The sequence below is a fragment of the Xenopus laevis genome, chromosome 6L (genome assembly GCF_017654675.1).
Source record: "Xenopus laevis strain J_2021 chromosome 6L, Xenopus_laevis_v10.1, whole genome shotgun sequence".
NCBI classification, from domain to species: Eukaryota; Metazoa; Chordata; class Amphibia; order Anura; family Pipidae; genus Xenopus; species Xenopus laevis.
Genome location: NC_054381.1, coordinates 5,649,074 through 5,676,778, shown reverse-complemented (window position 1 = coordinate 5,676,778; position 27,705 = coordinate 5,649,074). Strand labels below are relative to the sequence as shown.

The window sequence follows — 27,705 nt, the reverse complement described above, 5'->3', positions numbered from 1 at the left end:
GTTTAATTTTACTCCTTTTAAAGGCTTCCATTTAATCTGTGCCCCTGCATTTTAAGGCAATGATAATTACACAATGTCCATGACAAGTCTGGGAGACAGTCCAACAATACCATTACTTCCTGTCTGATGCCCGGCTGTTGTGCTGTTGTGATGCTATAGCCAAGCAAAGGCCTACAATCTGCATAGTAACTGGGTTTGTGCAGAAGCTGAAAAGCTTTATCAGCTAATGACCCTGTCACTGAGGCTCTGACAAAAAATCCATTTGTCATGTACACCGTGCCCGGAAACCGTTATACTGGGCTACATGAAAGCAGAGATTTATGTGTGTGAATGTGTATATCATTTTTAAGCAGTGTATATACTTAGAGTGATCTAATTGGAACCATAAGACAATGAACTGCAAGTGTTTGTAAAAGAAAAACAAAACCACCAAGCAGCTGTTTTGCCTGGTTAGGGAGGAGAGGGCATATAAAATTAATTTACCAATTTTAGAGACCCCAACCAATTAACCAATGAAAACCCTAGTTCTTCTGCATGTATGAGGTGCACTGTAGTAGCATCTCCTCTTTATCCCACATACGCATTGGCATCATTCTCCCTTTCTTTTTTTTACTCAAAGAAGTTTTATTAAACAAGCACAGAAAGTAACAGAGAAAATAGACCGCCAGGTCTCAGATACAATTGTTGTGCACAAAAGGGCTTACATTCCAATACTCTGTAAAATGATAGCGTAATCCAGTACCACACTAGATGGCACACATCATACCAGCATACAACAGACTATGCATTGGGTTCGTTTCCCTCCCCACCCATACCAGTCCAATGCCGCCAAAGCACCACATATTTTAAAAGTTGACCTCTTTTGTCCAAGATGGTCCGTTCCAGTTTGGCTAAATCATCCATGGCTTTTATCCATTCCAAGTGAGTCGGGGGTAAAGGGTCCTTCCAGTGCAAAGTGATAAGCCTCCTGGCCTGGAATAAGGCTTTTGTAACAAAGTGCAAAGTACTGGTGTCCAGAGATTCTCCCAGGTCTATAGACAGTAAACAATTCCGTGCATCACCCTTTCCCCAGTCAGGTATTTTAGCGGACAACCAAGAAGTTATACCGACCCAGTACGGTTGGACATTGGGGCAGTCCCACAGTGTATGCAATAACGTAGCAACATTCACTTTACACCTTATACAGTTGGGAGTCGGGGAAAGTTTCATGACAAACAGTCGATGTACAGTATAGTAAGCTCTATGGACTAAATACAATTGCAACAACGAATGTTTATACGAATGTGCCACTATCTTGGGGGTGCCCAGTACCCACTCCCATTGATCATCATGAATAGTACCCAGGTCCCCTTCCCAAGCATCCCTAGCCTTGAGATCTGTGTCAACATATACTGGCTTGCTTAGTTGCTTATATAATGTAGATATTTTCCTTTTGTGAGTAGTTTCCAAGAGAGCATCAACTGTTGGGGAGTTAGCAATCACTATTCCTTTGTCATGGAAAAGTCTAGTCAAAATTACATTCAGCCTATGGTGAGTCAGCCATTGCGTGCTAGGGAGGCCCCTTTCCTCCATCAGACGTGGCATTGATATAATTTGGTCATCATCCCACATGTCGTTTAGGGTGTGTATATTTAGGTCCAGCCAAATTCTGGGGGGGTTCACCATGGCAAGTGCAGGAAAGACTGCGTTATGCCATATAGGGGTTTGTGGGAGATAGGCCACATGGTTCACCATCCTATGCGCCAAATTCAACACATTACCCTGAAGCTCCAGTAGTGGAGAACGGGCCGCTTGTGGCTTCTTGATCAGTACCATGGTCCAGACTGCAGCCGGGTGAGACAGTACCGTGGACCAGAGATAGTGAAGCGGGGGAGATAAGTCCTGATGCATCATTGGTAAAATATGTGTAAGTTGGGAGGCTACATAATAGATATACAAATCTGGAAGTGCCAAACCCCCGCAGTCCCTGGGCCGCATTAGGGTAGTGAGACGCAGCCTCGGCCTAGAGGCGCCCCAAATAAACTTGCCACAGAGGCTGTGTATTCCCTTAAACATTTTTTTGGGAAGAAGGACCGGTGCGTGCCACAATACATACAGCCATTTCGGCAAAATGAACATTTTAATAAGTTGAACCCTCCCCGCAGGGCCTATCGGGAGGGACTCCCATTGCCTGAGTTTAGTTTGGGTCCAATGAACCAGAGGGTCCACGTTAAGCTCTACAAACCTCGATATGGGTAGTGCAACCTGAATGCCCAGATAGGTGATCGAGCTTGCAATTTCCAAAGGGCAGTCAAGAAGGTGTTCACCCTCATTTTGCTTATCAACCAGGAGCAGTACTGACTTGGAGGCATTGGTCTTAAGGCCTGATATAGCACCAAATTTGTCTGTCATTTCGATTAGTTGTCGCAGTGACTGCCCCCTGTCCCCCAGATATACCACCGTGTCATCAGCATAAAGTTGGATTTTTTCCACATGTGAACCGTGCTCAAACCCCCTAATGTGAGGATGAGTCCGAACTGCCTGGGCAAATGGTTCAATCGCCAGGGCAAATAAAAGGGGGGAGAGGGGGCAGCCCTGACGCGTCCCTCTGCTAAGCGCAAAGCTTAATGTACTCAACGAATTGAGTCGTAGGGAGGCAGTAGGGTGCTTGTAAAGGAGTTGTGTCATTCTAATGAAATTAGGTCCAAAGCCAAATGATGCCATAACCTGCCACAGGTAGGGCCATTCTACAGTATCAAACGCCTTGGCAATGTCCAAGGCAGCAACTGCTCTGGTACCCACGTTGTCATGCGGGAGTGAAAGATTGAGATACAACCGCCGGGTGTGCAAACTAGTAGTTTTCCCGGGAATGAACCCGATTTGATCGGGATGAATAATTTGAGTTATGACCTTCCCCAACCTTTTAGCCAATATTTTGGCGTAAATCTTCACATCCGCGGTTAATAGGGATATTGGTCGAAAGGATTCGCATAGCTGCGGGTCCTTTCCTGGTTTGGGGAGTAACACTATAGCAGCATCATACAAGGACTGCGGGAGTTGCCCTAGGACTAAAGCTTCATTAAACACTTTCAGTAGTTGAGGGGCCAAGGTCTTGGCATGCCGTTTGTAAAGTTCAATGGGAAGCCCATCAGAGCCCGCAGCCTTCCCCTGCGGAAAGGAGTCAATGGCTTCCTGAATCTCCAAAAGTGTTATAGCAGAATCAAGAAACTCCTTAAATTCTAGGGAGAGAGTTGGTAGTTTAAGAGAATCTAGAAAAATAACGGTCTCATTCACATTAGCTGTGAGCTTGCTAGCATACAGGTCTTTATAGAACTCCACCAGCATATCTTTAACCATGTCAGGTTCGGTATGGAGAATTCCCTTCTTTAAGGGCCGGTATGGGGGGAGGGGAAGTATGGGACTTAGCAATGTGGGCCAAGAGGCGCCCTGCCTTGTCCCCATATTCATACAGATTCACCTTGCTAAAATAGTGTTTATTTAACGCCTTCGACTGTAGGTCTTGCGCATACCTTTCTTGCGCTTCCTGTAGCTTCTTAAGATTGTCTGGGGAGGGGAGTGTGACGGCCTGGCTCTCACATTCTAGCACCTTTTCCTCCAGCACCTGGGTAGCTTTCTTGGACTGCTTTTTGTACTCAGCAATTTCCGAAATAATGGAATTCCTAATAAGCGTCTTAAAGGAGTCCCAAAGGGGAAGCATTACCTCACAGTCACCATTCAATGACAAGAAATCTTTCATGATTCCCTCTACCTGCTTGTAATTATCCAAAATGTTTAACCACATCGGATGAACGGAGGGTCGAGGCCGCTCCAATTTATGTGGCAATTCTAACCTGAGCTGCATAGGGGAGTGGTCAGAAATACCCCTGGGGAGATAACCGCTGGATCTGATAAACGGAAGTACCTTAGTATTGATAAAGGCCATGTCTATGCGCGAGAGGGCCTGGTGAGAAGCCGTATAGCAAGAGAATAACGTTTTACCAGGGTTGGCCACTCTCCATATGTCAATCAGCGCCATGGAGTCTATAAGTTTAGTTAGGCGAGTAGAAGTAGGTGGAGACCTGTCAGTGTGTTTCCACAGTCTGTCTAAGTCAGGAGACATGACTTCGTTGAAGTCGCCAGCAGCAATAACTAAGGCATGCGGATATTTGGTTAAGTGGTCAGCCAGGGAGTGCAAGGCAGTCGGATCAAAGGGAGGAGGGATGTATATATTGGCCAGGAGAATCTCACAGTTGTATATATACCCATGTATTAAAAGGAATCTACCCTTTGGGTCCGATTTAATGCTGTCAAATCTAAACGGGACTGATTTACCTATCAGCGTAGTCACCCCCGCAGAGTGTGTAGAATAGCAGGCGTGGTACGCCCAACCAACCCAAGGCCTCCTCAGTGCCAATACCTTAGACCCTATCAAGTGCGTTTCTTGTAAGAAGGCAATGGACGTGTTATGCCTTTTCAAGCAGTCCATGACCAGCCTACGCTTTATGGGACAGTTTAAACCCCTCACATTCCAGCTAGTGATATTCATAGCCATCCTCCCGCAAAAATTGTAGTAAGCCTGAGTATACAATCTGCACAATATTCAGAAACATAGCATTCCTTTGAGTAAAACATTTAAATGCAAAAACAATAGTAGCAACTTTGTGCAATAACTGTGCACTACTTAACACCCCAACCAGAGTAATTCCCCCCACCCCTTCTAGCACCACCGTGTCGGCAGGTAGAACTATACCCATAACATCACAATGTTAACTTTAGATTAGGGGACAGTCAAGCCACGCCGTGAGCAACGGCAGGAAAATTCTGCATCAGCAATAAAGGCCGAGGCCAAAGAATGAGAAAAAAAAAAAGGAACTGTAGTATTCAATGTGCTCCATTCTTGATCCGCCGCAGACCCAATGGTCTAAACATAATAGCCCACGATCCACTGGGGGCCCCATTCCGCAGGTTGCGTAGAGGATAGTGCCGCACATGCCAGGTCATGCCCCGAACAATAAGAGTGGTATCTCGGCCACCCAAAGGGCAACAACGGGCACAAGTGTAGAGCTCCGGGCATTCCACCGCCTCACCCCCGAGGCCGAATACTCATAGTGACACAGGAAGGGACCCCCTGGGCAAGAAAAAAAATCATTGTAATCCACAGTACTTACATGGGCCTGGAGAACCAGTCGAGCGGCCCACATCCCGACTATGTCGGGCTACGCATGGGCTCCCTGCGCGTCCAGCCAGTGGTTCAGCTCTTGAGGCGATGTAAAGAAGTAGGTGCGGCCGTCTGCCTGCACGCGTAGTCTAGCCGGGTACAGCATTGCATAGGTGTAACCCGCTGTTTTCAGACGAGTTTTCCCGCTTTGGAATCCAGCCCTTTGACGCTGCACCTCCATTGAGTAATCCGCGTAGATGGAAATCGTGGCAGCCTGGAATTTCAGGGGGGACTGTACTCGCGCCAAGGAAAGTATTTTGTCCCGGTCTCGAGCATTCAGCAGCTTTGCAATCATAGGCCTCGGGGGTGCACCCGGAGGAGGCTGCCTAGTTGGTATACGGTGTGCCCTCTCAACCACGAAGGAGGCGGAAAGGTGTTCCGCTCCGAAGATATCCCTTAGCCATGTTTCAATAAAGGTTTCCGCTGCTGATCCCTCAGCCTGCTCCGGAAAGCCTATGAACCGCAGATTGCTCCGGCGAAGCCGGTTCTCTAAGTCATCAGACTTTCTATGGCAGTCCTCGATGATTTTCCTCACCGCCTGGTACTGCTCAGGTAATTCTCTACAGGAATCCTCCAGCGTACTTACTCGGGACTCGACCGCCGTCGTTCTTTCCCTCAGTTTTTGCATGTCCTGCTTGATGATCGACAGGTCAATTTTGATCTCATCAGTTTTTGTATTAATAAGCGTGGTACAAGCCTCATTCGCCGATCGTATCTCCGACATTATGTCTCTCAACGTCGGTTCCGCCGAGGATTCCTGAGAGTCAGACATCGAGCCATTACTGTCATCTGGTTGTACAGCTGGCGCGCTAGGGCGCGAGGCAGGTCCTTTGGCCTTTTGGGCCTTGCCGCCGCCATCTTGCGGAGACTCGCGGGCAAATTTTTCTAAGCGGTTAGTCACCTCCGACGCCCGTTTTTGTGCCCGATTTTGGCCCATTAGTAATCTCTGTGGCAGGGCCTCCTCTGTGGGTTCCTCCAGCTCACCAAAGTTACCAGAATAGTGGGTTCAGCAGGGTTATTAGCTGGGTCTGCAGCGGAGCTCAAGAGTGTGCGTGCTTTCACATCAGTGACCAGACCACGCCCCCCCATCATTCTCCCTTTCTCTTATGTTCCAACATATCCCTTCTCCGTACAGGTTAAAAGGGAGATTAATGGGGTAGGGGAAACCAGTTTAAAGGGGTTGTTCACCTTTAAATGAACTGTTAGTATGATGTAGAGAGGGATATTCTGAGACAATTTGCAATTGGTTTTCATTTTTTATTATTTGTGGTTTTTGACTTATTTAGCTTTTTATTCAGCAGTTTGCAATTTCAGCAGTCTGGTTGCTAGAGTCCAAATTCCCCTAGCAACCATGCACCGATTTGAATAAGAGACTGGAATATGAATAGGAAAGGCCTGAATAGAAAGATGAGGAATAAAAAGTAACAATACATTTGTAGCCTTAAAGAGCATTTGCATTTTAGATTGGGTCAGTGAGCCCCATTTGAAAGCTAGAAAGAGTCAGAAGAAAAATAATAAAAAAAAAATGAAGACTAATTGAAATGTTGCTTAGAATTGGCCGTTCTACAGCATACTAAAAGTTAATTTAAAGATGAACCACTCCTTTAATATACAGTTTGGGAAACTGCTACATTTCAGTTTAGAATAATGCTATTTAAAGGAATATTGTTCCCTATATTGTAAAATATGTTATTTTTTTTGTTGGGACATAAGGAATTTTTCTCCCACCTTCCAGTATGTCTAACTATACTCTTTCCAGGCCCTCGAGATGTACAAAGATGATTGGAACAAAGTGTCTGAGCACGTTGGAAGTCGGACTCAGGATGAATGCATCCTTCACTTCCTTAGGCTCCCTATTGAAGATCCCTATCTGGAGAATTCGGATTCCTCTCTGGGACCCCTGGCCTACCAGCCTGTTCCATTCAGCCAGTCGGGCAACCCTGTTATGAGTACTGTGGCCTTCCTGGCATCTGTTGTGGACCCAAGAGTTGCAGCAGCTGCTGCTAAAGCTGCTTTAGGTACATTATGTTTATTGCATAGCTGCTGAGTGCTTGGATTAATCACAGTGCGGCAAGATCAGTCCCATACTTAATGTTCGTGGGAAGAAATCTTTCTACTATGCATTACACCATCTCTTAAAGGCGCTAGTCACCTTTACGTTAACTTTTAGTATGATGTAGAGAGTGATATTCTGAGTGATATTCTAATTTGCAATTGACTTTCATTTTTTATTATTTGTGTTTTTTTACTTATTTAGCTTTTTATTCAGCAGCTCTCCAGTTTGCAATTTCAGCCATCTGGTTGCTAGGGTCCAAATTATCCAAGCAACCATACATGGATTTGAATAAGAGACTGGAATATGAATAGGAGAGATACTGAATAGAACGAGTAATAAAAAAAAAAAAGTAGCAATAACAACACATTGTTAGCCTTACAGAGCATTTGTTTTTAACATGGGGTCAGTGACCCCCATTTGAAAGTGGGAAAAAGTCAGAAGTAGAAGGCAAATCATTTAAAAATTTGCTTTAGAATTAGCCATTCTTTAACGTATCTAAAGTTACTTTAACGAGGTTGTTCACCTTCAAACACTTTTCCTGTTCAGTTGCTTTCAAATTGTTCCCCAGAAATAGACTTTTTTTCAGTTACTCCAAAATCTAAGTTTAATGTCCCTGTCTCTGATATTTCATTCTGGCAGCTCAGTAATTCTGATGCAGATTCTGAACTGTTACAATTTTGCAACATTTAGTTGACACATTTCTGGAGTATTAGCAACTATTGTATCAATTCTAAAGGCTGCCTTTAATAAAATTCAGGAATTCTGCTCAGCAGAGACAAACAAACATAAGAAATGGATCAACTAAATGTATCCATTTAGAACAGTTAAGAGGGTCGACGACCCTTCTCCCACAGCTGCTTTAGAAGGTGAAAAACTACACTTTACTCTTCAATATTAGAAAAACAGTCACACGTAGAAAGTAGTTGGAAAAAGTAATTACTTCTATTGAACTATCTGAAACCAACTGAACTGAAAAAAGTGTTAGAAGGTGAACAACCCTTTAAAGTCTTAAGGTGTCGCCAAACGAGCGGATCTCCCTCCGATATGCCCACCTTGAGGTGGACAATATTGTGCTGATCCGATTGTGGGCCCTAGGTCATCGAATTCGTTGATGCGGTCCCGCGATCCTAACGATGCCTAACGGGCGGTCGGATCGCGGGACCGCATCAACGAATAGATGCGGCCGCGATCCGACGGGATTTTTTGTCGCATCCAATAGAGATCTGGCCGACTTTCGGCCAGATCTCGATCGGTGAAGCCCGTCGGGGGGCCCCATACAAGGGCCAATAAGCTGCGGACACGGTCTGTCGGCAGCTTTTATTGGCCCGTGTATGGTCACCTTTACACCGAGCAGCAGCTGTGTAGCAGTTAACTACCTTTTTATTAACCCCTTTCATCTGCCACGAATCTCTGATTCCTATTGTCTCATCATCATCCATATCAGGGATCCCCAACCTTTTAAACCCGTGAGCAACATTCAGAAGTAAAAGGGGTTGGGGAGCAACACTAGCATGAAAAATGTTCTTGGGGTGCAAAATAAGTGATGTGATAGGCGATTTGGTAGCCCGTATGTGGATTGTCAACCTACATTGAGGCTCTGTTTGGCAGTGCACTTGGTTTTATACAACCAAAACTTGCCTCCAAGCCTGGAATTAAAAAATAATCACCTGCTTTGAGGCCACTGGGAGCAACACCCAAGGGGTTGGAGAGCAACATGTTGCTCACGGGCTACTGGTTGGGGATCACTGATCCATATCCATTTAGCATATATTACTAGTGTGGTTGTGCCACACATTTCACAACGTTTTGTGTCGTACCCCCATGTTGAATCTCTGATTTAACTTGTACCAACAGAGGAGTTTTCAAGAGTACGAGAGGAGGTGCCACTGGAGCTGGTGGAGGCTCACATTAAAAAGGTGCAAGAAGCAGCCAAAGCCCTTGGGAAAGTGGATCCAACCTATGGTCTGGAAAACAGCTGTATAGCCGGCACTGGGTCGGAGGAGCCAGAGAAGCCTGGTAAGTTGTGGCACAAAATTGTCTTGTGAAAACACCTCTTTGATTGTACTGTTGCTGCAATAAAAGCCTCAGCATTTATTACTGTACTGTTAATACCGATTATCATATAGTACACCTATTTAGATTTGTTATCCAGAGGAATTCTAGTAAAACAAAACTACATGCTCCATTAAACCCATTTACATATGTCTGTGAAGGTTTTCTATATCATGCATATACGTTCTCAATTCAGAATGACTTGTACAAAGATCATGCTGGACTGGAATTATTTACTCTGGAATCTTTCTGCAATCCAGGATATTTAACACAAGAAATGTCTTACAGCAAGTCCAGTTGATTTGACTTCTTACTATAGATAACTTTTACACTATTTACACTTTTTCATACACGGGTGTGCTCCTGCAGTTACACTATCTGGCCAGTGGAGTCAGCCTTGTACTACACAAATAGGCAGCTGGACAGCCATTTGGCAGGAAATAGCATAGAGATTGTATTTGTGATATGTATGTTCAGTGCCACTTGCCACTGGATATATGCATAGTGTGTCAGCAAGTACAGAGAATTTGTGTGTTGACTTTCATTATGGCAGCTGAGATTCTAGCTATCTGTATAACAGAACATTCTGTCCCAGTGGCTGCGCAGATACTGTCTGATCCCCATTGTAAGCAGCAGTCCTGTCCTGCTTTATGGCAGCTGAGATTCTAGCTATCTGTATAACAGAGCATTCTGTCCCAGTGGCTGCACAGATCCTATCTGATCCCCATTGTAAGCAGCAGTCCTGTCCTGCTTTATGGCAGCTGAGATTCTAGCTATCTGTATAACAGAACATTCTGTCCCAGTGGCTGCGCAGATACTGTCTGATCCCCATTGTAAGCAGCAGTCCTGCCCTGCTTTATGGCAGCTGAGATTCTAGCTATCTGTATAACAGAGCATTCTGTCCCAGTGGCTGCACAGATCCTATCTGATCCCCATTGTAAGCAGCAGCCCTGTCCTGCTTTTTGGCAGCTGAATTTCTGGTTAAGTTTGTCTTTGCGCATTTGCTTTTGCAGTCTTCTGAAGGATTTTGGGATTGCTCTCCTATATAAGCTTCTGTGAGTGATTTATGCACAGTGGTTTGCTTAAACCCCTTCACATAGACATTCCCATAATAACTCTAAATCAAACTTGACAGCTACAGATATCTGGCTCTTAAATACATGGTTCTCTCTTCTTTGTACGAATTTAATTTGTCTGATGGAGGATTCTTTTTCTGTTGCACATTATTATAAAAGATCCATACATGCTCTTAAGTCCCAGCTTTGGTTGGATTTCCTCATGGAAGGCGATTACCCTTTTGCTGTGTTAAAGGGTTTGTTCACCTTTAAATAAATGTTAGTATGATTCAGAGAGATATTCTGTGACAATTTGTAATTGGTTTTCATTTTGGTTTTTGACTTATTAAGCCTTTTATTCAGCAGCTCTCCGGTTTGCAATTTCAGCAATCTGGTTACTAGGGTCAAATTACCCTAGCAACCATGCATTGATTTGTATAAGAGACTGGAATATTAATAGGAGAGGTCTGAATAGAAAGATGAGTAATCAAAGTTGCAATAATAAAATTGTAGTTTACAGAGCTTGTGTTTAAGAAAGGGTCCGTGACCCCCATTTGAAAGCTGGAAAGAGTCAGAAAAATAAGGCAATTAAAACTACAAAAAACGAAATAATTAAGACCAAATGGAAAGTTGCTTAGAATTGACCATTCTATTACATATTAAACATTTACTTAAATGTGAACCACCCCTTTAAAGTTTTTAAAGGCATTGTTATGGCAATTTACTTAAAATTGGGCTAACTCTGAACTGTTTGTTCTCAGCAGCCGAAGCCCCTGAAGAGGAGAAGATGGAGACTGAAACAGCTGAACCCGCACAGCAAGAGAAAGTGAACGTAAGTCATGTGGGATCTACAGGTTAGGAAATCTAGTTATGGGGCGGGTTAGTTCCCCTCTCCTAAATCTTTCCATTCTTGTGGCATTTATACATGGCATATTTATTAATATTTATTAAATATTTATTTATTAATACTTGTTGAAAAAAAGAGAGAAAAAGGATTTCCCCCGTTAACAAAAAAGAAAGGAAACCAAACAAACGGTTGATACCATTTTAGTGTAATTTTGAGGGGGGTTCTCTTGCCTTTTAAAAGGACTTTGGCCAAATGATTAGATAGACTATACGGGACTTCTCCACTCACTTCATTTCTTTTTTCCTGTCTTCTCCACGGAATCAGAGTGACCTAAAAAATATAATTCTTAAATAAACTGATGAATTTGAAACTAACAACTTGATTAGCACTGTGGCACTTTTTAATTGGAATATAAGGTTATTAAATTAACCCCTTTGGGTAAAGTTCGTGTAGTACTGGGAATGAATTAGTAGCTAATCTACATAAATACGAATTTATTTATCAATTTTATTTATTCACAAATTAAATTAGCACAGAAGCACTTTATGAAGTTAGTTGTAAGCCTCATCAAAGGGTAGTTAATTTATTTATTGCACTGGCACTTTGTAGAAGTGATCTTTCTGGTGGGAATAAGGAATAAATAAGCACTTTATTGCTGAGTATTGGTTCTCGGTGGTTTCCTTTCTTTTTTGTTAACTGGGGATATCCTTTTTCTTTTTGCAACAAATCTTACCATACTGACACGTCAGATTCCCCCCTTTTTATTTAATTAAAAACATTTGTTGTTAGATTAATTTCCCCTTTAATTTAATATTTATTAATACTATAAGGGTCAACATTCAAAGCATGGCAGAGATTTTTATTGCACTTTCTCTCCCCTTGTATCTTACTAAACATTGTACACAGGGATATTTGCAAAGCAATGTTGAATTCAATGTGCCTTTTTCAACCTGACATGCTAGATCTCTCCTAAACAGCTGCCATTGAGTTCTGCTGCCTGGCTATTGCATGTTATAATGCAAAAATCACCTGCATGTTCTTTATTCCTAACCTAACACCAGGCCCAAAATGTGTTCATTGTAACTTATTATGTCTTAAATGCTGTTCCTTGTAGGTCACTTTCTGCCTCTTATAAGAGCAGTGTTCTAATAGAAAAAAGCAAACTCTTCCATAGTTGTCTAGCGCTGGCCTACCATGTGTTTGTCAGAGCCCATATCGCCTTACATCTTGTGTGTTTGATAGGATTTAGTGCAAAGATATAATTTTCCCTGTGTGCGTTGACAGAACGAGGTTAAAACTGAAAAGGAAAGTGAAGCGGAGGCCAATGAGAAACCAGAAGCGGAGAAGAAGCCTGTGGAAGAAGATGCTGAGCCTGCAGATAAAGAGAAAGCACCAGGTAATTGGAGACTTCATGCTCTCGCTTTTAGGGGTTCATTGTGCCCTTGCAATCTAAATGTTTCTCAAGCAAACACACCAGTTTTACCAGTGCAGGACAACACTGCATTCATTACTTTAAAGGATAAGTAAACCTTAAAAATAAGTGTAAAATTGATGAGGGTGCTATTCTAAGCACGTTTGCAATGAACATTAATTTTTTTAAAACAATTAGAAAACTTTCTCAAAGCTTTCCTAAGCAGAAGAACATCAGAGCAGCCTCTTTCTTTCTCCTGACAACTTCCTTGACTACTTGCTGGTCAGACTGGTGGGAAACTGACCAGCAGGTGGCTCTGTTGTAACAAAATTCATTCATATTAACAGTACATGTACCCCTTAATATCTTGGAATTAAAAAAAAATAAAATAAACGAATGTACATTGCAAAAGTGCTTAAATAGTCCCCTCATCACTTCATTTACTTATTTTTAAGGTTTATTTATTCTTTAAAACCTGAGCATGTTTATATGAACACATTTAGGAACCTCTCTCTGATACTTTGCTAGGTCAGACCTCAGATTTCCTGTTTTGATCCTGGGCTGCTCTCTTTCCTATGGTCAGGCTTGGACACAACTAATAAAGTGGAAAGATATGTTCCTGCTTCCCCATCTCTGTGGGCCCATTAACCTGATTAATACTGCCTGTGTAAAACCCATTTTAATTCAAAACCAAAATGATTCTCTGTATATCCTGCTCCTTACTCGTCTACCAGAGACAGGGTTCCATTGCTGTTGATAATCATTGTGGGCTCAAAATGTCCTGACTCTTAAGGGCCAGTGGCCTGAATGTTTGTTCCTGTTAGTAGCTAGTTCCCGTTAACCGTCTACTTCCAGGCCTGTGTTATGCCTAAGCTAAGTGAGTTGTGTCTCCTAAATAAATAAAACAAATTATTCCATGGGCAAGTTGCTGGGTTTCATTCAGTACTTTTACATCACTTTGTTGCTTTCATGGCAGCTTATTTTTTGTTAGGGATACAAATATAACAGTAGAAAGGAGGCCATGAAAGCCTTGAGGTTATTTGGAAAAATAGCATAAATGATGGGTTGTAGACTGCAGCTCTGGCTTATTTTCTAAGCATGCTTTCTGCAGTCCTTGGAAGTGTTAAGCCGATTTCACTGAGTACCGTATATACTCGAGTATAAGCCGACCCGAGTATAAGCCGAGGTACCTAATTTTACCTACGAAAACTGTGAAAACGTATTGACTCTAGTATAAGCCTAGACACAACTACAGCCCTGTCTCCCAGCAGCGCACATTCTGCCAAAGCGACCCCCCCCCCAGCGATCAACCGGACTTCTTTGCAAAGTTGATGGTGACAGAGAATTGCCAAACGGATTATTGTGTGCATTGTCCCACTGTCCCACTACCATGTGCAGAGGGTGCTGTGTGATATTGCCATCACTGTTAATCTTCCATATAACCAACAGATGGTGCTGTGTGATATTGCCATCACTGTTAATCTTCCATATAACCAACAGAGGGCGCTGTGTGATATTGCCATCACTGTTAATCTTTCGTATAACCAACAGAGGGCGCTGTGTGATATTGCAGTCACTGTTATTCTTCCATATAACCAACAGAGGGTGCACTGTTATTCTTTCATATAACCAACAGAGGGCGCTGTGTGATATTGCAGTCACTGTTATTCTTTCATACAACTAACAGAGGGCGCTGTGTGATATTGCAGTCACTGTTATTCTTTCATATAACCAACAGAGGGCGCACTGTTATTCTTTCATACAACCAACAGATGGCGCTGTGTGATATTGCAGTCACTGTTATTCTTTCATATAACCAACAGAGGGCGCTGTGTGATATTGCAGTCACTGTTATTCTTCCATATAACCAACAGAGGGCACACTGTTATTCTTTCATACAACCAACAGATGGCGCTGTGTGATATTGCAGTCACTGTTATTCTTTCATATAACCAACAGATGGCGCTGTGTGATATTGCAGTCACTGTTATTCTTTCAAATAACCAACAGAGGGCGTTGTGGGATATTGCAGTCTCTCCCCAAGTGAACTGTTGGTATAGGAATGATTAAAAGTGACTGCAATCTCAGCTATTCGGGTCTGGTACCGCTGACCCGAGTATAAGCCGAGGTAGACTTTTTCAGCACATTTTGGATGCTGAAAAACTCGGCTTATACTCGGGTATATACGTAACTGTGGTTTTCCTTTACCTCAGAGGAAGACACTGAAGACAAAGAGAATGAATCCGCGAAGGAAGTCGACCCTGCAAAGAAGAAAGCAGAGAATGATCTCTCCGAGGCTAATGTTGCAATGGCTGCGGCTGCTGCTTTGGCTTCTGCAGCTACAAAGGCAAAGGTTGGTTCTCTCAATTCTGTGTACATTTATCCCCATACTAATTTCTGGCCTGCTTATGTCTGGCACAAACCAGTGCTGGATTTTTATCTCCCTGACCTGTTTCATTTTAAAGGAGAAGGAAAGTTACAGAGGCAGTTTATTGCCAATAGATTAGCCACAATGCTGCAAGCTATAACACTGTATTTGTTCTTTAGAATGCTTTACCATACCTTTTAAACTGCTCTCTGTTTGTTTAAGATAGCAGCTTGGTTTGACATCACTTCCTGCCTGAGTCTCTACCTGCTCACTCCGCTCTGGGCTCAGATTACAGGAGGGAGAGAGAGGAGCAAACTGAGCATGCTCAAGCCCTAGCCCTGGAAGTTTAAGCTGAAAACAGGAAGTCTGATACAGAAGCCCATGAGTACACAATAGAAGGAAAGAAATGCTGTTGATTTTGACAGAGGACTCAGAGCAGCATTACTTTGAGGGTTTACTGATGTATTTATATACACCTTTCTGATAAAGCTTACTTAATTTTAGCCTTTCCTTCTCCTTTAACATTAAATACACACTATGTTTTAATAATAATGCCCGACTTATTAGCTAGAATACCTCCTAAGTGGCATCTTTCTGGCCTTTCCACAGCATCTGGCAGCAGTGGAAGAACGCAAGATCAAGTCTCTGGTGGCTTTGTTGGTAGAAACTCAGATGAAGAAGCTAGAGATCAAGCTGAGGCATTTTGAAGAACTTGAGACCATCATGGACAGAGAAAAGGAAGCAGTAAGTATTGGTGGTGGATTCCCATAGTCTGCCTTATATATATTTACTCTTGGGCTCACAGCAGCTTGGCTGAACCTTTAATTACTCGCCCTGTTGCACAGTCCTAGGGTTGTATTGTAACGTTTGCCCTGCTTCTAGTAACCCAGGGCAGCCAATCAGTTCTTTCTTTTGCTGTTGGTCGAAATACTATTTATTTCCAGTCTCTCTTGCCTCAATAATATAAGAACACTCCAGTTGCATTGTCTGTATATAACTCAACCAGAGGTGGTTCTGTGTCAACTCTCTGTTTTCTGCATTGTTGTTCAACTGGACATCTACTCCCTTTCTATGTGTCCCATAAGGATAGGCCAACTTGAATGGGAGAGGCTGCCCCATCTTTTTGTGTAGCTGGTTACCCTCTACTTTTAGACAAGAATAACTGCTCTTTACCCGCAGAATTGTGTAGTAGGCTTGGCAGCTGCCATCTTTAGCCGCAAGCTGTGTCTGGCTCCCTGGCATTGATTGTTGGCAATGCCTGCCAGACAGCCTGGCCAATCCTGCCTTTCAGTGGGGGACCCTTGAATTAAAATAGCTAGTAGGAGGGTTTAGTTTTCCGTTAAGACAACCAAGTCTATATCTTTTGGACGAGCCGAGAATCGCTGCTTTGGTCAAACTTTTAACAGGATGCGACGTGTTCTCTGTTGTTGTACATGCCCTCATGACCCCTTCTTTATTTTTAGAAATGCCCAGAAGATGCTGATCTGTGGTGCTGCATTAGTTGTCATGCCATGGATTCATTTAGACAAGCTGCAGTCATTCTGCCATGTCACTTTCATCCAACGAATATTGTGCTGTACCCTCTGGGCAGAGTTTGGGTTTGGCTGAGACAATGTCTGTACTGAATGAGGCAGCCCAGCACACTGGGGAGAGACGTATCACTTCTGCTTGTATTCAAGGGACATTAGGAACCTGACTTATGGCCTCTCATGAGATAAACAGCCAGTGGGTGCATTTCACTCATTACTTTCATGTGGGGTGTTGCACAAACGAGGTCTGCTAGACTGTCTCAGTGTAAGAAAGATGGACACTGAGCTTTTAGGCTCAAACTGAATCTATAAATTGGTATATGTAATGCCTTTTTGTGTGTCTCTGCTTAACCAATCACCTTCTTTCTTGCAGCTGGAACAACAGAGGCAACAGCTTCTTAATGAGCGCCAGAACTTTCACATGGAACAGCTGAAATATGCTGAGATGAGAGCCAGACAGCAACTGGAACAGCAGCAGCAGCAGCAGCAGCAACAACAACAACACAGCCAGAACACTCAACTCCAAGGGGGGCCTGCAGGGTCCAATATGGGGCATATAGGAGCCCCTAATCTTCCTGGAATGATGGGGCACCAAGCACAGCAGCAGCCTCCCCCTTATGGGGTTCACCAGCAGATGCCTCCTCCTCACCCCTCACAGCCAGGCAAGGGTATTTCTTTTCCTGTAGAACGGAGGAGCAGCTGTATTTTATCTGACATATTTGCCCTTCAGATATTCTCAGTGGATCTGATATTAAGGCTCAAGCAGTGAAAATGTTTAATATTTTTTCTCAGTCTGTAAGGTCTGAGCATCCAAAAGCAGTGGATCTGTGTGTATAGATTTTCATGTGAGAAGGTTTTATATTATAAATTCCAAGTCCATACGGGCAAATGCTTTTGTTTAAAAAAATGTGGCTATGGTTATACTGCCCACTCCTACTCTGCATCCACACTGGATATTCACAGTTGCCAGGGAGTTCCATTGACATATTAATGCGTGTTTAAATCTAAACACCGATTATAACCAATTACATCACTAAACATTATTACAGCTTATTCACAGTCCCTCTTAGTGATGTGTGGGTTGACTAATATTCGACCCTAACCCGATCTGACAGAACCCGCCCTGCTCTGATGTCATGGAACGGGGTGGGACATGCCAGCGGCAGTATATAAAAAGGCACTCGCAGAGGTAGAAGTGGGGCAGTAGAATGTCACAGGTGGGATGGAAGGAGGCCTGCGGCTAGAGAACATCATGCGGAAATTGGCCCACACATCACTAGTTTTTGTGTATTACACCCAAAAAACTGTCAGGTTTCTTGCCTGGCCTGAGCCCTATAGACTGAAATTACTCCAAGGGATTCCTCACTTCCTCACAATTTGTCACAAAACCCGCTTGTAGCTTCATCCTTACCTGTACCATCATTGTTCTCTGGGAGTCAAGGGAGTCTGTGGCTAGTCAGCAAGAGAACAATGAGCGTATAGGCAAAGCTATAGGGTTAAAGAATTAGGTGCCTGCAGAGAGCCACTCATAGAGAGCCATCTTTTAACATGATAAATGCTAATTATTGAGGCATATGAGAGATTTCTGATAAACGAGGGTCGTCCTTAGTGCATGTCATAATTCCTTTGGATCTTGCTTTGCCTCATGAAGTTCCTAATGAGTGCACTGGGCCGTGTGTGATGGCCGCTTGCCCCGGGCAGTGTTTGTGCTGCTGTAACACTTCAACGCTCCCGTCCTCTCAGTGAGGAAAACTCAGCATGACAGGCACTTGATTTCTCGCAGCAGAGTATTTGGCTTTTTTTATACTGCGGCTTTGCTGCTTCCTGGGTGAAAAAAAATGATGAAAAAGCTGCACTGCACAGGTCCTGCTCGACTTCCGATATGAAACATGGAGGGTATTAAACTTGTATTGCCTGTAATAGGCATTTTTCAGCCCAAAAATGTGTTTGAACTAAAAAAAAACAAAAAAACATTGTGCCCCATGAGCTTCACTCTCTTCACCCATTTATCGTCATGTACATGTGCACTCTGCTTTGCTTTTTGTCTTGTGCAGCAACTGTGGGCAATGACTTCCCAAGCATGAAGTATAATATCAGCTCTAACTTTTACAGGTCAGATGCCAGGGCCAAGTTCCATGATGACTGGACCTCCCATGCCAGGCCGCATGATGCCCAATATTCATCCACCTCCTTCTGGTATGCCCAATATGCCTGGCACTATGATGGGATCACGCCCACCCATGGCACCTAACGGCATGTGTAAGCTTCACTCATTTCTAACTCTGGCAGTGTAACACATCCACAGCTGCTTCTGCTCACTCCTTCTGCCCTCGCTGCTTAGCTGAACCGCTTCCATTTTTATTAACCCTTCATAACATCTCTAAATATCATTCATGTTGTGTGTAGCTGTGTAGTGTATAGCGGCAATTCCTCATTCTCATGTATGAAACCATCCATAACACAAACCTCAGTACAACTAGTTGCATTACTCATGCATATCAGCCATCCTGTCTGCAACTGACAATAGCCTTCGAGTGCTGAGAAGCAGCTCAAATTGCCCTGGCACACGCTTAAAGAATAACTAAACCCTAAAAATGAATGGCTAAAAATGGCATATTTTATATAGTGAACTTATTGCACGAGGCTAACCTTTCAGCTTGTCAATAGCAGCAATGATCCAGGACTTCAAACTTGTCACAGGGGGTCACCATCTTGGAAAGTGTCTGTGACACTCACATGCTCAGTGGGCTCTGATTGGCTGTTGAGAAGCTAAGCTTAGGGCTCGTCACTAATTATCCAGCAGAAAATGAGCTTCCCTGGCTGTAATATAAGCTGATGCTACAGGTTTGCTGATTATTCAATTCTGATGCTAATTGCACTGGTTTCTGTGCTGCCATGTAGTAATTATGTGTATTAATTACTAATCAGCCTTATATTGTGACATTTCTATTCTATGTGTACTGTATATTGTGAGTGGGTCCCTAAGCTCAGTAAGTGACAGCAGCACAGAGCATGTGAATCAGTGAATCAGCAGAAAAGAAGATGGGGAGCTACTGGGGCATCTTTGGAGACACAGATCTTTACTGCTAAAGGGCTGTGGTTGCCTTGGGCTGGTACAGAAGCACAAAACATCATGCACAACATTTCTACCTACTTCTTTAGTTAGGCTTTAGTTCTCCTTTAACACATTTACAGAGAACCGAAAAACAAAATGTTACCCATGAAAGAAAATATCAGTGCAAACAACTTCCCGCTATACAATCATTCCTCATTCTCACTGGTTAGAAAGTTACACATCAATGTCATTAAATTGGTACCAGGGAAGAGGAGAGTATGGTAATGTAAGATGGAGCCTTGGCTGGAGAAGAGCCGGTTCTCTGCTACATTGGTTCAAGAGTCAGAAACAGCAGTTCAGACAATAAATGGGGTGCGTCCCTCCGCCTAACTCTGCAGTTTTCATCCCGCCAGTTTAAACGCTGGGACCTGGCAGCACCTTTGTTATGAAAGGGAGGCACAAGAGAACTCTTCTGGATGCAGCATCGTTGGGATCCCAGGAGGATTATGATACTTTTTATTTGCTGAATGTTAAACGTGTTTGGTTATTATCTTTCAGATCCCGGCCCCCCACAACCACCGCAGCAGCCGCCTCCCCCTACGGATGGACAGACTCCTCCTCCCACGGCAACTCCGGCCTCGGCCGCACCATAGATAAACCACTCACCCGAGTACTTTTAACCCTGCAAAGGAGATCGACCCCGACTGACTCTGTTTTTGTATTTGAGTGATTGTGTTTTTATACCGTCTCCCTCTGTGTAATCTCATTATTTGCCCAATTAAATGCGCAACTTCTTCATCCACAAATATATTCCTTTTATTCTGTTTCCTTAACCTCTCGGGTATTTATAGGGGCGGACAGAGCTCGCGGCCGTTCTTATTTCTGGGAGTCTGGACAGTTTGTTTTTCTTGATTGGGATTGCCCCCCCTAATGATGTAATGAGCCATTAACCCTTTCTTTGTTGGGTTATTTTAATAGACCCGTTGAACATTCCCAGTCCCTGCAGATTTCTCTTTGTTCTACATTCTTTCCTGTCTTTTTGATGATTGTGATGTCAAGTGGGGCCGAGCTTGCTCTTTACCTGACTCTGATTTATGGTACTTAAGCAGTTCTGAACTACAAATCCCAGCATCCTTTAACACTAAAGCTTGGGATGCTGTGGTATCTGTACTGCTCCAGATAAAAGCTCTCTCCTGAATACAGTAGGGGGGGGGGTTCAGTTTAGGATCTAGTTTCTACTTGTAAGACTACTCATGCGGTTGGGTTTAGAGGCGCTCGCTGTGTGTCCAATTGGGCAGTTCAGTACGGGGCGTGTCTGTTAGTCTGAAATCTACCTCTGCTATTGGCTGTGGAAGCTTCAACCTTTCTCTGTGGCTTTTCAGGGGTGAGGGTGAATATTTTGAGAATCGAACCAGAACCAGTGCAGCGTTGTTTCACTAAAGGATTCTGCACTTTGTTCTGTGTTTTTTTTCTTATACTGTTGGCAGATTTGTCCTTTAAAAATGATTTAAAAATGGTAGTCTGCAGATCTCTGTTTTCCTATAGGAACCATTGTACTGTAGGGAGAGCCCCCATAACAGTCTCCTCCACTCTTCTCCCTTTGCTTTTGATCTTTCAGTTGGCCAATGACTGTATTGATCAGCTCCTACCCACAATGCATTCTGCCGCTGGCTTTCCATGTAAAGCTGCCCCCTGCTGTTTGAGACATAAATCGCCTTTTTTTAACTTGGGGACCTGCTGATTAACCCGAATCCTGCCCAGTTTTGTTTATATGTTAACCTGTTACACGTCTCTCTGCTCCAGATAAATTGTACATGAGCTCTTGCTTCTTAGTCGCCCGGATTTGTCAAATAAAATGTGGTTTCTTTTGTAGAAAGAACTTCATGCCTTTTGTCGTTTTTTTTTTTTTTATCTATTATAAAGGGTAAGTGTTTCCAGTAAAACTTTGACCATGCCTTTTGCATGTGGAATTAATCTCTGTACTGCTCTATATTATAGGACTTCGCTTACTCCTGCAGCCATTGTGTCCTGGCCTTGTGCTATGTATGTATATATATATGTATGTGTGTGTATATATATATATGTGTGTGTATATAGATATATATATATATATATATATATATATATGTATATAGAGATATAGAGAGAGATATAGAGAGAGAGAGATATAGAGAGAGAGATATATAGAGAGAGAGATATAGAGAGAGAGATATAGAGAGAGAGAGATATATAGAGAGAGAGATATATAGAGAGAGAGATATATAGAGAGAGAGATATATAGAGAGAGAGATATATAGAGAGAGAGATATATAGAGAGAGAGATATATAGAGAGAGAGATATATAGAGAGAGAGATATATAGAGAGAGAGATATATAGAGAGAGAGATATAGATAGATGGATGTGCTGGGGGCAAGCAAGGCCCCATAATTTACCCTTAATTCCAAGTATTTGTTGGTGGGGCTCCCCACAGCTTGGGTGCCTTCTATATTATGTGCTGTATTTCCTTGCTAGTAGGAACAAAGGGTCGCCCTCGCACTCCGAAGTGGGAACTCCCAGTGCACAATGGAAGAGGTATCGGTCACCGCAAACCAACATGGAAGAGAGTGAATTCACCGGCACACAGGGTAATGCTAACAGGACAAGCTCTTGCTGTTTATTGTGTGATGCAACGTTTTGGGGAGAACCCCTTAATCAATTTACAGATCACACAACATTTTAAGGATTACCAATTAACTCAATATGTTGGAGTACAAGCAAGTGCATGTCAAAGGGGTTAATTAGAATTACAGTAAACTGTGAAAAGGACCAATAGGAATCCACACGGGGGAATTCACAAAACTGCAGAGACCATTTTTGAAGTAAAAGTGATGGTAAACTGGAGTAAAATACTTTCTCCATATTCACAAACAGAAATCCGTCTAAATTCAGACTCAACCGCCACTTTTCATTATTTTTAGTGAAAGAAAGACGGTTTTAGGTCGTCTTCCAAACGACCTAAAAATGGTGCAAACATGACATTTTAAACGACAATTTCTCCCAACATTTTAAAAATGGAGTAAAGCTCAGTAGAACTCTTCAATTCTAAAATTGCCAATCTTCATTTCATCCCTCTTGTAGGTGCCCCAAAAGAATTCTCATATTAATAGGGATCAGCATTTTATAGTCAGGGCACTAGTTTCTGTCTAAACCTCATTAATATAACACTGATTAAACAAAATAAGTGTATTTTAAACAATTTGATATGTAAAAAGTTTTTAACTCACACTTGTATTCTTTTACTAGTTTTAGCTGAATGAATGAGGCAATATTAGCAAACAAACAGTAAAGTCTCCCAGCATTTTATTTTAGTTTCAGCAGCACAGAGACAATTGACCTAAGATAATAAAACCTATTTCTGATGCAAATCCCTTTATTATGCAAAATAGAATTTCTTGTATTTAGACCCTTCTATCTTGTCACAGAATTGGAATTACACAAACATTTGGGCAGATTTATAAAGCCCAGGTTACACTGAAATAAAATGATGTAAAATTTTTCTATGTAAAATAAACCCCCTCCCCCAAAAATTCCAATTTGATGGCTGACTGACAGGTGTATTAAGGGTTAAAGACAACTGTCTTTACAATGTTGCGCAAAAGATAAAATCTGAAAAGTGTCCGTTTAAAAGACAAATTCATAAAAGTGGAGATCGAGGTTTGTGAATTTGCTGGGAAATCCGACACTTATTATCTTTTATTTTGTCTCGGGATCACCACTTTTGTGAATTCCCCACATCGTTTTTAGAGTAGTAAATGTCCATGTGGAAAAACTGGATCCGGTTTGAAACGCCAAAATTGTCCAACAAAGTAACGACCTAAAAGTTAAACTTTAATTAGAAACAAATTGAAACCAATTGCAGCAAAGTTGCTCTTAGGCAGAATATCTGTCCCTGAATCCATTGCAACAAGCAGATTATCTAGAAAAAAGGAAGAATTTACACATTAAAGAGACAATGTTGTTACAGAAAACATGTCCTGTTAATTTCTTCGTTTAACCCTTTTGGGTATTGTGAGGGATCTGCAATCTTGGCTCTCCAGCTGTTAAGGAACTACAAGTCCCACAATGCAATGAATGAGTAATGAAGGAGTCTAAAGGCAAATGGATTGTGGGACTTGTAGTTCCTTAACAGCTGGAGAGCCAAGATTTCGGCGCCATCCAATGCGCTGGTTCAAGTCGCATGCAATGGAAATAAGGTAAGTGAACGCATTGTCGGATGAAGTCGCAGCGTTGATATGACGTGACACGACTGTCTGATTCAGATGCTGCACTCTGCGACTTCATCAGACAGTCGAATCAGATCAACGCTGCGACTTCATCCGACATTTCTGTCTTACCTTATTTCTGTTGCACGCGATTTGTTGCTGGCATTTTGTTGCAGCGCGTCGGATTGTGCCGAAAACGTCCGTGTAGTCCTACCCTTAAAGCCAAATCCAGTAACTCTCTCTGCAGTAATGTTCTTTTTTCATTCAACACCATGTTTAAAGGTAGCCTTTTCAAGGATCTGCCATCTAAGTGGTGATACGTGATGTATTTAACTAATAAAGATTACACTATTTAAGATCACTATTTCCCACTTTATTAACGCATGCCTGAGTGGATGGAGGCAAGGGATGGTACTTGGGGGGAATAGTAGACTTTTGGGCTGTGTATATTGGCTGGTCAGGCAGAGCACTGAGCACTACAGAAAGGTTCCTGTAAAGCAGCGGAGTGCATGGGGCAGTCTGGCAATGAATGGGTTAATGCTGGCTATTGATGTGCAGTATTGGGTTCAGATCACCATCAAACAGGCTGCACAACTCCCTGTCTCTTAGTCATTCACAGCCAGGGCACAAGGGGAATCGGACAGAAAGGCATCACTGTCTCACTGTGGGTAGAAATGTTTGTCTAGTGAACTCTCCTTCCATGGAGGGAGACTTATAAGGGGCACCAGTATAGAATGGAGGAGATATCATCATCATCATCATCATCACTATAGGAAAGGTTCATTTGCTGGAAGGTGAGTAATGGGACATGCAGAACGATGTTGCATTTAATGCATCTCTAATATCTGAATCCTGTGCCCAACAGCAAGTCTGTATATGAACTGCCAGGGCCAGAGGAACAAACCCCTTTTATAATGATATAAAAGGGGTGGCTAGTATGTTATAGAATGGCTAATTATAAATAACGTCTAAATTGGCCTTAATTGTTTTTCATTTTATAGTTTTAATTTACTTTCCAGCTTTCAAATGAAGGTCGCCGACCCCATCTAGGAAACATTCTCTGTAAGGCAACACATTTATTGTTATTGCTACTTTTTATTAGTCGTCTTTCTATTCAGTCCCTCTCCTATTCATATTCCAGTCTCTTATTCAAATCAGTGCATGGTTGCTAGGGGAATTTGGACCCTAGCAACCAAATAGCTGAAATCGCAAACTGGAGAGCTGCTGAATAAAAAGCATACGCCATACTAAAAGTTAATATAAAGCTAAACAACCTTTTTGAAAGACCAGGAAACACAATGGCCAGTGATGAGTCTCCATAGCCCAATATTATTGCTCCTGTGTGATGTACGGATCTGTGGAACCCATTAAGGGACCTGCTCTCTGATAGGCCAGCCTTCTCCCCTTCTTTCCAATTTTATTTAGCAGTCTGGATCAGGCAATAGAGTCCTATGGATTTAAGGTTGGATGTTTGGTCCCTGTTGTGATGGGCAGGGCCGGGGAATTGAGCAATGAGAATTATATAAGAGACCACTAGGTGGCGCAATGTCTCCCTCCTGTGTAACTCCCTGCTGCATCTTCACACAACTATGTAATTAGATCATGTGTATATTATATTATACATATATATTATCCTGGGGCAGTGCCCTCAGTCCTTTCCACAAAACCAAATGTGCTTCACATCTGTGGCACAGGGACCAGGCTCTTTTGGGCTCTGGAGTAGTGGGAAAAAGATGGGGTGTCCCTGGCAGCTCCCTGTGATTACAGAATGGGGTCTCTTTGGCCTTCATGCATGTCCGACTAGTATTTTGGGGCTGCATCTTGCTTACAGTTTACTGTGCCCCTGCATTTTACTCTGCCCTATATCTGCAATTTCATTAGCAAGTTTTTTTAAGTTAAATGGAGGGACCCAACTAAAACTCTAACCCAAGGGTCCCCACTATTAGAATTGTGGCCTGGGCACTGGGATAAGGATCAGATTAATATATCCCCCCCCCATTCACCCAACCAGGCCCAGTGACATTAAATACGTGTGAGCTCTTTCTAATCTTATCCACTACTAGAAAGTGTCACTAATGTACAGCAACACCCCGACCTGTGATCTCACCAGCACCCACACCCCTAATTATATCTGTGATACTGTATGTGCCTTCTCTCCCTACATACTCTTAACTATATCTGTAACCTTCTTATGAGCGAAGGGGGCCCAGTCTGAAGGTCAGTTAGGGGGAGATTTGGGGTGAGTGCTTATTTGTACCCTGGGTACCTCTGGAACTATAGCAGGGTGATACCCCAATGTTTCTATATATCTGTAACCTTGTTATGAGCTAAGGGGGCCCAGTCTGAAGGTCAGTTAGGGTGAGATTTGGGGTGAGTGATTATTTGTACCCTGGGTACCCCTGGAACTATAGCAGGGTGACACCCCAGTGTTTCTATATATCTGTAACCTTGTTATGAGCTAAGGGGGCCCAGTCTGAAGGTCAGTTAGGGGGAGATTTGGGGTGAGTGTTTATTTGTACCCTGGGTACCTCTGGAACTATAGCAGGGTGACACCCCAATGTTTCTATATATCTGTAACCTTGTTATGAGCTAAGGGGGCCCAGTCTGAAGGTCAGTTAGGGGGAGATTTGGGGTGAGTGATTATTTGTACCCTGGGTACCCCTGGAACTATAGCAGGGTGACACCCCAATGTTTCTATATATCTGTAACCTTGTTATGAGCTAAGGGGGCCCAGTCTGAAGGTCAGTTAGGGGGAGATTTGGGGTGAGTGTTTATTTGTACCCTGGGTACCTCTGGAACTATAGCAGGGTGACACCCCAATGTTTCTATATATCTGTAACCTTGTTATGAGCTAAGGGGGCCCAGTCTGAAGGTCAGTTAGGGGGAGATTTGGGGTGAGTGATTATTTGTACCCTGGGTACCCCTGGAACTATAGCAGGGTGACACCCCAATGTTTCTATATATCTGTAACCTTGTTATGAGCTAAGGGGGCCCAGTCTGAAGGTCAGTTAGGGGGAGATTTGGGGTGAGTGTTTATTTGTACCCTGGGTACCCCTGGAACTATAGCAGGGTGATACCCCAATGTTTCTATATATCTGTAACCTTGTTATGAGCTAAGGGGGCCCAGTCTGAAGGTCAGTTAGGGGGAGATTTGGGGTGAGTGCTTATTTGTGCCCTGGGTACCCCTGGAACTATATCAGGGTGACTGTTACCCCAATGTTTAGATATATCTGTAACCTTGTTATGAGCTAAGGGGGCCCAGTCTGAAGATCAGTTAGGGGGAGATTTGGGGTGAGTGCTTATTTGTACCCTGGGAATCTAAGAGCTTACACTCTGTGCAGGGTTGATCCTGAGGCAGAAGCCCCAACCAGCTAGGGTTGCCACCTGGCCGGTATTTTCACCTAGCCGATAAAATACCAGCCATGGCCGGGGTGGTATTACCATTTCCATCAATGTATTAGCCGGTAAATTTGTAATCCCGATTGTTCCACCCCTGGCCTGCCTCAGATCAGCCCCTCTCCCCTACTCACCCAATCCAAGGGCACAGTCCTTCCTGGTCATAACCCCGCCCCCAGACCGCCACAACCCTGCCCCTCTGTGGCCCGCCTCCACCCTTACATCACGGGCCGGTAGGGCCAGATCGAAATGGTGGCAACCCTAGCCCCCAACACTGCCCCCCCTTTTGCTTCATGCTTAAAACTTTAGCATCAGAGCAGGCCAAAGTGGTGCACATGAGTCAATGAGTGTTATATATATATATATATATTGCTCTCTGCTCTAGTGGAGTCAAATTTATGGTTTAAAAACTGGAAGTTTGGCTCTTAAAGTTACAGCAAGTGCCTTTTTGCTGCTCCTTGTGACTGGCCCTCACTGCAGCCCGTGGCAAGAGTCTC

At 43.2% G+C, this 27,705-nt stretch overlaps 1 protein-coding gene across 1 annotated transcript in view; it reads left to right on the top strand.

Annotated features, from left to right (window-relative positions):
• smarcc1.L (SWI/SNF related, matrix associated, actin dependent regulator of chromatin, subfamily c, member 1 L homeolog) overlaps positions 1–20,376 on the top strand; it is a 50,292-nt gene extending 29,916 nt beyond the window's left edge. The window contains 10 exon segments of the mRNA NM_001086863.1: positions 6,957–7,215; positions 9,108–9,269; positions 11,122–11,192; positions 12,492–12,603; positions 14,832–14,971; positions 15,596–15,730; positions 16,889–17,177; positions 18,628–18,774; positions 20,129–20,139; positions 20,142–20,376. Coding sequence (NP_001080332.1) covers positions 6,957–7,215; positions 9,108–9,269; positions 11,122–11,192; positions 12,492–12,603; positions 14,832–14,971; positions 15,596–15,730; positions 16,889–17,177; positions 18,628–18,774; positions 20,129–20,139; positions 20,142–20,300 — 1,485 coding nt within the window. The 3' untranslated portion in view covers positions 20,301–20,376.
• The last annotated feature ends 7,329 nt before the right edge of the window (positions 20,377–27,705 follow it).